This window comes from Notechis scutatus, chromosome 5, assembly GCF_049901735.1.
Source record: "Notechis scutatus isolate UNSWTSFEM ecotype Mainland chromosome 5, rNotScu1.2, whole genome shotgun sequence".
Classification (NCBI taxonomy): Eukaryota; Metazoa; Chordata; class Lepidosauria; order Squamata; family Elapidae; genus Notechis; species Notechis scutatus.
This window is the reverse complement of record NC_142013.1, coordinates 55,328,330-55,340,281: the sequence shown is the minus strand read 5'-3', so window position 1 is coordinate 55,340,281 and position 11,952 is coordinate 55,328,330. Positions and strand designations below refer to the sequence as shown.

The 11,952-nt window shown below is 38.3% G+C and overlaps 1 protein-coding gene across 1 annotated transcript in view; it reads right to left on the bottom strand.

Moving 5' to 3' along the window:
- Window positions 1-2,089: 2,089 nt before the first annotated feature.
- Window positions 2,090-11,952, bottom strand: part of UMODL1 (uromodulin like 1) — a 58,193-nt gene continuing 48,330 nt past the window's right edge. Inside the window, exons 19-22 of the mRNA XM_087966789.1 lie at window positions 10,221-10,380; window positions 9,346-9,430; window positions 4,101-4,292; window positions 2,090-3,114 (exon numbers count right to left, since the gene is read on the bottom strand). Of these exons, the coding sequence (XP_087822915.1) occupies window positions 4,108-4,292; window positions 9,346-9,430; window positions 10,221-10,380 (430 nt within the window). The 3' untranslated portion in view covers window positions 2,090-3,114; window positions 4,101-4,107. The remainder of the gene's footprint in view (window positions 3,115-4,100; window positions 4,293-9,345; window positions 9,431-10,220; window positions 10,381-11,952) is intronic.

Sequence of the window (11,952 nt, the reverse complement as noted above, 5' to 3'; positions counted from 1 at the left end):
CATCAACAAGATCTTGACTATTCAGCTTGTATTTTATTTTCTGATTTTTTTTGCCAATATGTAAGACAGAGCATTTATTTGTTGAGATTTGAAGTTGCCATTTGTTTGACCATTCTGATACATAGTCAAGATCTTTTTGAAGGGTAGCAGTATTGTCTGTGGTATTGAACAGCTTTACATCATCAGCGAAAAGAACGCAGTTGCTCTTAATATGATCACAGAGGTCATTTATGTAGAGTATGAAGAGAGTTGGTCCTAGAACACTGCTTAATATATGGATAATCAAGTATGTTTTTTCATCCCTAATAAAAATATTTCCGGTTTCAAATCTATGTGTTGCTTTATCATTTTTTCCAACCATGTGTGTATTTTTGACCAATATATTTTAGCTTCTACGCATGTCCACCACATATGGTAATATGATCTGGGTGTGTGGTGGCACTTCCAGCATTTTGGTGATTTATCTTTAAACATCTTTAAACATCACCAGTTTTGCTGGTGCAAAGTGCCATCTATGAAACATCTTATACAGATTTTCTTTATATGCTGTCGATATTGTTAATTTAGAATTTCTTTCCCATAGCTTCTACCATTTATCTAATTCAATGGTACACCCAAAATTTTTCACCCATGCTATCATCGTTTCCTTTACTTGCTCTTCTTCTAATTTAATACCTAGTAAGTAACAATACAATTTTTAATTAGCTTATCTTCCGCTCCTGTTAATGTTTTATCCAACTCTGTCAAGTATTTATGGCCTTTACAGTTCTTTAAAGCAAGGGAACGCTGAAGTAAGATTTTAAGGACAGTTATGATTTCACTTAGTGATAGCTTCATTTAAAAACCAGCTTGCTGATCTCAACTGCAGTCAGTAAACAAGGACTACCTGTATTTCATAGCACAATTCAAAAACTGATTTGTTGGATTAAATCTTCATGCTTAAAGGTTGACTCAGCCTTCCATCCTTCCAACGTCAGTTAAATAAGGAACCAAATTGTTGGGGGGAATATGCTGACTCTGCAAATCACTTAGAGATGGCTGTAAAGCACTGTGAATATAAGTCTAAGTGCAATTGCTATTTAATATTGGCTACAAAAGTCAGAAATCATACAGCTGAATTTTTAGGGCCCAAAAAGATTAAAATATATATCTGGCGCAATTTATAAAAAGAGACATATTTAGGAAGCAAGAAAACTCCCCTTCACCCAAACCCCCCCAAAACCATTAAGTGAGGCAAAAAGTAGCATTAATAGGGGGAATTTGAGTGGTAGCACAAGACAAATACATTTCTTAGAATAGAACAGAATTCTTTATTGGCCAAGTGTGATTGGACACACAAGGAATTAGATATCTCTTGGTTGCTAATTGTTTTGAGCATTTTTTTAAAATGGAAAGTTGAAAAAAGAATAATGATATTCTTTTCATACTCATCCTTTACCTAACCCCCACCAGTAAAAATAAATGTAGATCAAATGTTTTTGACAGGGCTGGGGCACATAATATCAAAGGTATCACAGTCTCTCAACACAATTTACCTCACAGGATTGTTGTTCTAATTAAAAATGGGAGAGATCAGTATATATGCTGCCTCCTGCACCTGTAAAAAAGGAAAGATATAAATCTACTATACCTGCAAGCAAAAAAAAAATTCAGGAAAAGGTCTTGCTCTTCACATTTCTTTTAATGTGATGCAAGCTTGTATAGGTCTACTTGCTAAAAGTTACAAATAGAGGGCTGTTGGAAGCGACAAATGGAAACTTTTGTTTTCTTCTTAGGGAGTCCTGTTTGCTCTTCAGTAATGGACTAAGCACAGCCTAATTCAGATATTCTCATAAGCTGTTATCACATGAGTTTTACGTTCAAAATTATTCCTCTAGGATTCCATAGGGCATATTCATTTCAGGTGTCCATCTACAGGAGTGTTTCTGGGTGGTGTACAGAGATTAAAATAACATGTACAAGCTTTCATAGAGGGGAGTATAACCTTAAGGTTTAAATTCTGAATTAGAAGATTCTAAAATTCCATTTGGTATAAAAGAATCTCTCAGGTTCGAATAACTAAGTAACATTTAAAATAAAAGACTGCAAATAACTATACAAAATGTGTTTATTAAAGCAGTAGACATAAAGGTAAATGCACAGGCTTTGTATATCTAATTGAAGACTGAAGTTTTATTTGGCATATATCGAAAGCAAATTGTTCAGTTTCTCTTTCAGCTCTACTCTTCTAATAACCCACTTTACAAATCACCTACAATAGCAGTAACATCCACTTAATTTTAGTATGAAATAGAAGTCAAAAACAATAGCTATAAAAATAGTTCCTCTTTCCTATATGTTTACAAGACAAATAGTGTTCTTTGGAATGAAGATTTATAATAAATATGCCCAAAATTCAGTAGTTTCTAAAAGCACATCAGCAAACTTTCTGTGTTTACTTTTAGCTCTTAGTCTGTCCAAATCAATCTATTTTACAGCAGCAATTTTACTTGCTACAATTACTGCAGTATTAAGTGGTGTAAAATTTAAAAAAGGCTGTTCCTTTAGAAAAATTCTAGTAAATTTTGTAGACCCAGAGAACATCCAAACTAATTGAAGATCCAAGTATTATTATATTACAGTAGATTTATACCAGTGTTTTCTGGTTTGTTGCTTTCTCTCCCTTCTTTCTTTGTCTCTCCCTTTTTTTGTTTCTCTCCTTCATTTCAAAGTCCATCTTCAGGGCTTCCATGCTAACTATCCAAACAGAAATTGAATGAATAAGGTTTTCTGCCAAGTAGACATGTGAAGTTGAATGTTGGAATGAAAACTATTGTAAGAATTAGAAATCTGCAGAAGCAACTTCATAGAGATGTGAGTTTTAAGATAAGGATACTTTGCACTGTATAATCCATTCAGTGTTTAAAAATTACACTAAATAAAAGGAAGATTCTTATTAAAGAACATGTTCGGTTTTTCTCCTGAAACGGCAAAAAAGCAGAATCTCTTCATTACTTTTTATCCCATGTTAAGCCAGTTTTGCAGATCTTATTTGAAAATATATGATCAGCTTCAGAATCCTACTTTTCACAAACTTCCAGTATATTTCACTTACATTCTCTAAAATTTAGGCCCCTGCATTAAAATGAGAATTCTACAGTTACAGACAGACAGACAGAGATAGAGATATATAGATAGAGATATATAGATATATAGACACACCACACCCACACCCATAATTTGTGCAATTGCTTGGGTTACTTTCTTACATGGCTAGAAGTGGTCTACATTTTTAAAAGCAAGTGATATTAACTATGGAACTGGGAGGCAGGGCAAAAAGAAATCCAACTATTAAATCACTGGCGAATGGTCTGCGTATCAGCTGCTTTGGTTATGTCTTTCACCTCCAGCATTTCATGGACCAGTATATTTATAGAAAATTCCAGCTAGAATGCCAAGAGAAAATAAGGAGTGCATTTGATGAGTGACAGGACATCACAGTTGCAGCCCACTTATCATCGTTCAATCTAGTATGGTATCACTATTAGGTTAATGTAGGACAGGGGTGTCCAACCTTGGCAACTTTAAGCTTGGAGGACTTCAACTCCCAGAATTCCCCAGCCAGCAAAGCTGGCTGGGGAATTCTGGGAGTTGAAGTCCTCCAGGCTTAAAGTTGCCAAGGTTGGACACCCCTGATGTAGGAGATGACCAAGCTGAGCTCGAGGGACGGGTCAAATATGTCACCAGTCATAAGTCCTTTCGTGCCCACAAGAGATCTAAGTCCAGCCCACCTTGAATTCTGTGGACTTTTATCTATCACCAATTTGCCTTGACCGTTACTAGCTCAGATTCATGTAGAGAGCATCAGCATACAATAAACATATTCATTTGAATTACCTGGACTCCTGGTTTCCTGCACTTGTCATTTAGGTTGAGAATAAAGCCCAGGACCATGGGCTCCAGTCAATTGCAAAGCAAAGGAAAGGTCAGACTCCTTGTTTTCCCACAGCCATTTAATAGTAGCTATAAACCTCTAAATATTCATTTCCATGGATGGGGGCAGGGGGGGGGCTAGGAAGCCAGCTCTTGAGAAAAATAATGCACTAATTAGCAAAACTTACATGTATTTCAATCATGGAAGGCTTGGTAGTTAAAAAACTCAGTCCTCCTTTTGACGTCATACATCCCAGCTTTGCGTTTGTGTCGGCAGACCAAAAGTCCTGCTATTCCCAGTGCAAGAACAAGTACGGCAATAACAATGAGAGTGATATAGCCTGCGCCCATACCAGTTTTTTTCTCTTCCTTTAATCCAGCTGAAGCAAAAGAAATTGAGAAAATTACCAACGCTATAAATTGAATGCTATTGTATAAAATTTGATCAGATCATTATAATACTGTCTCACAGCATGAGTGCAATCATATGCATGGAAATATAATCATTACAAAGGATTTACTGTGGTCTATACAGTTTAGGTAACTGTAGTTTATTTGTAATTTAGGATAAGTGACACAGAGAAAATTGCAGTCTTAATACATCCCATTTTGTAGAAATAATCTGTTTTCTTCTTGTTATGATCAATGAAGCTGTATTTGCCAAGCTGTAAAAAATACCCCAAACAATTACAAGGTATATTATGAGCTGTTTTATATCTAGTTAGACTATCTTTGAGAGCCAGTTTGATGTAGTAGTTAGGGCATCAGGAGACCATGAGTTCTAATCCTGTTTAGGCATAAAGCCATCTGATCTTGGACTAGTCATTGTTGCTCAGCCCTAGGAAAAAGGAAATTAAAAACTACATCTGAAAAATCTTGCCCCCAAAAAATGCAGGGACTTGTCTAGGAAGTTTCTGAGAATCAGACACAATGGAATGGAATGGGAGGGGAGGGGAGGGGAAGGGAAGGGAAGGAAAGGAAAGGAAAGGAAAGGGAAGGGAAGGGAAGGGAAGGAAAGGAAAGGAAAGGAAAGGAAAGGAAAGGAAAGGAAAGGAAAGGAACCCTAGCTACAAATATTCCAGAGTAGTTTATTTTGATTGGCAAGAGTTCCCCTAGTCACTAGGGGAAAAGAGATGTATTTATTTTATTCTACTACCCAGAGACTGCCTCTTTGGTGTTCTGCAGGAAGCTCATCTTCGCTGCTAGACTGATTCCAGTTTTTCTTTTGTACGTGTTCTGTAGTGTGAAATGAGCTGCTGCTACTGCTGCTAAGAGACCTAAAATGGACAGAGCCTCCTGGCAGAAAAACAAGGAACAAAAAACAAGAAAAGAAATCCTAACCTTAACCCTGAGATTGATAGAGGATAGATAGCATCATGAGAGTTTGACTAGTGGTGGGTACCTAGAAGTAAAATATTCCTTACATATGATTATCTCTCCATAGGTTGTTGAGGAAGAATACAACTACATTATTTTGCTGTTTTTTCAATATATGGTATATTGAAGCAGTGTTGAGTTCTGCCATGATTTTAGATAGCAGAAAAATGGGAGAGCATTCATTAATGACAATGTAGAACACTGGGCAACTTAACAGCATCTCTATACTACTAAAACTCCAGTTTGTCTGTGGTGTAAGCTTTAACTGGTTGAAATGGTGCTGCACAGGGCAATCATTTTTCAACCAAGGTATCTCAAATGGGCTAATTTAGAGAATACATCCAGAATCCAGAACCCAAAACTCCAACAGGATTGAAATTTGGCAAATTTTATAAAGAGTTTTATGATATAAAAATGATTATAAACATTGTATGATATAATAATTCTAAGTGTCATAAAACAGTTTTTGTGGTCAACTCCTGATGTTTGACTGTGCAACACGGTTATTTTCAAGGCATATACATCTCTGAATATCTCTCTGAATTTTTTTCCAGTGAAAAAGTACATTGATGTTAAGAGCTTTTCCAGGGAAGCAGTACAGTGAAGCTCTGCCATTGTTGAAGGCATTGAGGAATCTGGTAAGGAAATATCTCTGAAATGATGACCCAGTGTCACAGGCTGTCTCATTGTAGCTATGAATTCTAGCTACTAGATGCCTCTCACCAGAGAGCTTGGGTAAGGAAAAAGTGATGTCCTTGCTTTATTGGTATCAGATCTCACTTGGTGATGTGTGACACACACACACCCAGTGGTGGCATTCAAATAATTTAACAACTGGTTCATCCAGGGTCAGGGTTGGCTGTTGTGAGAGGCGTGGCCCATCCTCATCCTCCAGCTCCCCTTTTTTTTTTAGTCCCACAAATGTTTGTTTCCCTGCACACAATGGAAAGAAACCTGATAGAGAAACAGGACAATGCTGGAAATCAGGTAGGCAAAGAAATGCTTGGGGGAAGCAAAGGGCATCTGGGCACCAGGTGCTGAAATGGGCCCGATGGAGGGAAGGCTGGTATCTACCGGTACTTAAACATGGTGGCATTCCAGCTCTGGCTGGGAAGGGGAAGCACATGGGTGCTGTAGGCAGGATGCCAGCTTGCTTGAGCACCCTTCTCAACCCACTGGCGCTCCACTAACACTTTTTGCCTGAGTGACGTGATCGAAGGTTTCCATCGCTCCTCTCTCTTGAACTTTTGGGGAGGTTTTTTTTTTCCCCACCTGGAAGGAAGTTGAATGAAAACCAGATATGTTTTAGAAAACACAGATTTTCTGGAATACATCTAACCGCTTTGCAGATTAGGTGTTGGTTCTGCCGAACTGGTGCAACCGGCTGAATCCCTCCCACTGCCCCCCCTTGGGATTGGAGAAGAAATTAATTTAATCCACATTTGAATGCACATATCAATAAGGAAACTTCAATCCAAAAAGAGATCACTCTGGCGGAAAAACAAATCTGGTCACGTTGCTAATTTCAAAAACCGATATAAAAATTTATGCCACCAGATAAAGACCGAATGCACCAATTACCACATTAAACAAGAGGAAAACCTTCTAAGCACCAATTCCACCGTGCTTTTTACAATTTTGTAAACAACAAACTAAAAGACTCAAGGTCCATCCCTCCCTTGATAGGACCTGATGGTAAAGACTGCAGCTGACGACACCATTAAAGCCAACATCTTTAACACATTCTTCGGCTCAGTGTTTGTAAACAGTAATGGATCATGCCCAATGTTTCCTAGCCGTACCACAGACAACAATAATGATCTAATACATATCGATTTTACAGTAGACAACGTTGAAAAAGCACTACGCAACCTAAAACCATCTCTATCTATTGGACCGGATGGAATATGTGCCTACTTCTTAAGAAAACTATCCGCTGCCATAGCCAAACCTCTAAGCATAATCTTTGAAAGATCTTTCAGAACCAGCTCCTTGCCCAACCTATGGTTACAAGCCACAGTCATTCCCATCTTCAAAAAGGGAGACCCAAGCCTAGTTGAAAATTACAGACCAATCTCCTTATGCTGCGTCACCTGTAAAGTCATGGAATCAATTATTAACCAATCCATCATCCTCCATTTAGAGACCAACAACCTACTCTCCAATAAACAATTTGGTTTCAGAAAAAAACTATCCTGTAATCTGCAACTCTTACACTGCAAAACATATGGACTACTCAACTCGACCAGGGCAAAGCAATAGACGCAATCTACATAGACTTCTGCAAAGCCTTTGATTCAGTGGTACACGACAAACTACTCCTAAAAATAAAATCTTATGGTATCTCTGGACAACTGAATAACTGGATAGAAGCATTCCTGTCAAACAGACAACAAATGGTCAAAATTGGGAACGCCCTATCAAATCCAGTACCTGTCAATAGTGGTGTTCCCCAAGGCAGTGTTCTAGGACCAACTCTCTTCATAATCTACATAAACGACCTTTGTGATCATATCAAGAGCAATTGCGTTCTCTTCGCTGATGATGTAAAGCTGTTCAATACCACAGACAATACTACTACCCTACAAAAAGATCTAGACTATGTATCTGAATGGTCTAACATATGGCAACTCCAAATCTCAACAAATAAATGCTCTGTCTTACATATTGGTAAAAAAATCAGAAAATAAAATACAAGCTGAATAGTCAAGATCTTGTTGATGACCCAAGCTCTGTAAAGGACCTGGGAATACTCACCTCTAATGATCTAAGTGCTAGAGCTCACTGCAACTACATAGCCAAAAAAGCATTAAGAGTTGTTAACCTAATCCTACGTTGCTTTTTCTCTGGTAATATCTCACTACTAACCAGAGCATACAAAACATTTGCTAGACCAATACTCGAATACAGTTCATCAGTCTGGAATCCTTATCACGTATGTGATATTAACACAATTGAGAAAGTCCAGAAGTATTTCACAAGAAGAGTTCTCCACTCTTCTACCGTTATAGAATACCTTACGCCACCAGACTCGAAATTCTAAAACTAGAAAACCTCGAATTACGCCGTCTTCGGTCCGACTTAAGCATGGTATATAAAATCATACATTGCAGTGTCCTACCTGTCAATGAATACTTCAGCTTTAACCATAACAACACAAGAGCACACAACAGATACAAACTCAAAGTAAACCGCACCAAACTTGATTGCAGGAAATACGACTTCAGCAATAGAGTGGTCAATGTCTGGAATACTCTACCCGACTCTGTAGTCTCTTCCCCAAACCCCAAAAACTTTAACCTTAGACTGTCTACTATTGACCTCACCCCTTTCCTAAGAGGTCTGTAGGGGGCGTGCATAAGCGCACCAACGTGCCTACCGTCCCTGTCCTATTGTTTCTCTTATTCTTTTATTTTTCTTATATGTACCCATTTCATATATTCACAACTATGTATACACTTGTACTTATTATCTTGTAAACAATTGACAAATCAAATAAATAAAAATAAATAAATTTTCAGATTTTTAGCCAACATATCAAATGAAACAGGAAGCATCTGAAATTTGTAGTTTAAATTTTACAGTAACCTCATCAGTAACAACAGACATAAATGCTAGGCAAAAATCTGGATTAAAATGCCTACATACATAAAAAAATATGTTTTAAAAATCAGTATGGAAAATCATTTACAAAAACTGCACAAAATCATGAAGAAAATGTACAGTTCTGAGAAATGTGCAAGACATTTAAACATTTTAATGGAAACTTTTAGAGTAATTATTATATTCATCTAACCAAACACAACCCATTTGTAAAAATGAAAACAAACCAAATCACCCATATCTGCATTTCCAATGATGAGGCATTAAGAAGAACTAAGCCTGTCAGATTTGCCCATTCCTATAATACTGAGCTTTGGAGTAGAAAGGTTCTGGCTTCTCTTGGTTGGCTCCATGTATGGTTCCACTCACAGGGTGTCCATTTTCAACATTTCTCTGCTCTCTCTCAACGTTAAACTATTCATCTGGTGACTTCATACTGAAGCCCTGACTTACCACTGAATTTGCGAAGAGGACCCCAAGTTGTTTTTGGCGTGGCAATAATTTCACCTGATTTCCAAAAACGGAAACCCTGGCAATTCTGCAAGAATGAAACACATTTATGAAATACTTATTTTCAGAATAAATGTGCTATACATTATGATTATGACTACTAAATAATAAACCTCTTAGAGATCCTTTAAAAAACACTACTGCCATATAGTCAGATCACGTATATAAGTCAAATTATCAAGTTATAACTGAGAAGGCACTCTTAGATAGAATTTGGGGGTCTAGTGTATCATAGGATATAATAACTCCAATTTTGAGATAACTTACATCTCTGAGACAACCTATGGTTCCTAATACCAAAAGGAATAATATTCATAATCCTAATCTACCTATTGCAGTCACAGATTTAGGATACAACCCAAAATGCTAAATTCTCTATAGCTACTCTATATTCCCATAGAAGTCAGCAAGTTCTAAAAACTACAGCTCTCTATTTGCTTCAGTGACAGTATTCAAAGTATTTATAGCACTTTTAGCATTTTTAAGCATTTATGCATTAGAAGATTTGTTGCTGAGCATTTCTGTCGGAGATGGAAGCTTATTTACATTAGAATCTTAAGATGATCTTATATAAGATTGTTTAAGATTTTGATGTAGATAAACACCAAAATAGAAATAAAAGCAAATAGCATGTACAACACTTAATATTCTTTTTGCTAACTATTGCATTTCTAACTTTTGCTGAATAAATTTTCAGATTAAATTTATCAGTACTATTTTGTTTTGATTTTTGAAGCAGCACATTCTGGGTACAGATAAAACAATAATTCTGTTTCTTTTAAAATCATTTTGTTTTCCAACTGAGCAAGACTCCTTACCGCTCTGCAAGTGCTTTTAGGAGTTGCAATACAAATTTGGATTTTGCAATGTAAGTAAACCATTGAACCATTGAAAAATGAAAAGATGTTCAGTTTAAATCGGGCTCGGTTGGCTACCCCATTTACAATCATGCTGGTGTTTCTATTTGGAACTGGACAACTGAAAAAGAAAGCTCAATTAAACATTTGAAGAAGCATAGAATTTGAACTATATGGATTTACAGTTCTATTTATAATCAGACAAAAATGTGGTAATTTTCCAAAAAGAGAGTATCAAAATAATGCTATTCCATTTGCAGCTATTAAATGGCTGATAGTTCTCGTAATGATATTAAAACATTTCACTAGTCCATAAATCTCTTCTGTTTCATAGAGATCTGATGACATATAGGACAGGTATGAATCAACAAGTGACTTATATAAATTCAAATAAATATATAGTAGCATCATAACGTTTGAGCACACTTCATATTGTATACAATAAGAAGGGCAGGGAGACTGGAGACTGCAGCCATTATTCTCCCTCCCCTTCTTATTGCAGAAATAACCAACAAGCAGCTTCCCAAGTTGAGGTACTTCAGGCATTCAGCCAGTTGGGATTCAAAAAATTTAACAAGCAGTTCTCTGCCCTAAAGACTGGCTGGGTAGGCGTGGCTGGGTGGTCATGTGACTGGGTGGGCATGGCCAACTCGACATCACTCAGCACACCTGGCCCCACCTCCCAGCCGCTCACCTCAAAGGCCTCAACAAGATACAATTTCCCTCTCTATTTATTTACTACTGCTGAACACCCAAAATACACTATTTAACCTTATGTACAGTATATATGCCATATGTGTACATACCTATTACATAGTATAGAGTGTGCATAGGCACACAAAAAGATAGTATACACACACACACACATACACAGAGCTCTTCTAAAACTATACACATTCAACCTCACTGAGTTTGCAAAAACACATCCAGAGTCCACTTTCTGCCATACATTTAACGATAACTTCTGCTCATTAGAACATTACACGCGCTTTCAGATTTACTTCCCTAGCTTGCACATGACCATTAGAGCCAGGAGATGCCATGGGCATTTCCAGGGAACTCTGGGCAACGAATGGGGTGTCAGCTGGCAGCGGCAGTGGGCAACCAAAAGTGCATGGCTGGCGACTATACAGCTGCTCTCCCTCTCACCTTAATGAAGCCAATGTCCTTGGTGTACTGACAGAAACACTGTCAACACATGTTGAGAGGCCGTAGTTGCCATCCATGCCAGCTGGAGGACATGCGGCTACAAGAGGAAGAGAGGCTGGGTGAACCAGACCCAGATGCTTCCCAGCTCCCCTCATCACAGAAGCACCAACCTCACACTCTCCCCCCTCTACAAGCAGCTACCCCCTTCTCCCTCTCTCTCCCTAATGCCAGGCAATCCTGTATTCCCTGCCACTGCCGCCACTGTTCCAGAGAGCGGAGGGTGGCTGGAGACCAGGCCCTGCCACAACCCTGACTGGGTGGACAAGTAGGCGGATGGGAGAGGGGTGATCCAGGCAGTGCAACCTCACAGCCTCTGGCTGCCCCCATCTGCTGGCAGCCACGCCAAGCGAGGCCCAGCAGCCGCGGAGAGTCCAGGCAGGGATGAGATGCGGGCTGGGGGAGGGGCCGAGCAGCAGCAGCTTAACCTGGCTCATTTTCCTCTTTGCCACCAGCTGCGGGAGGAGGAGATTGGGGGGCACAGCCA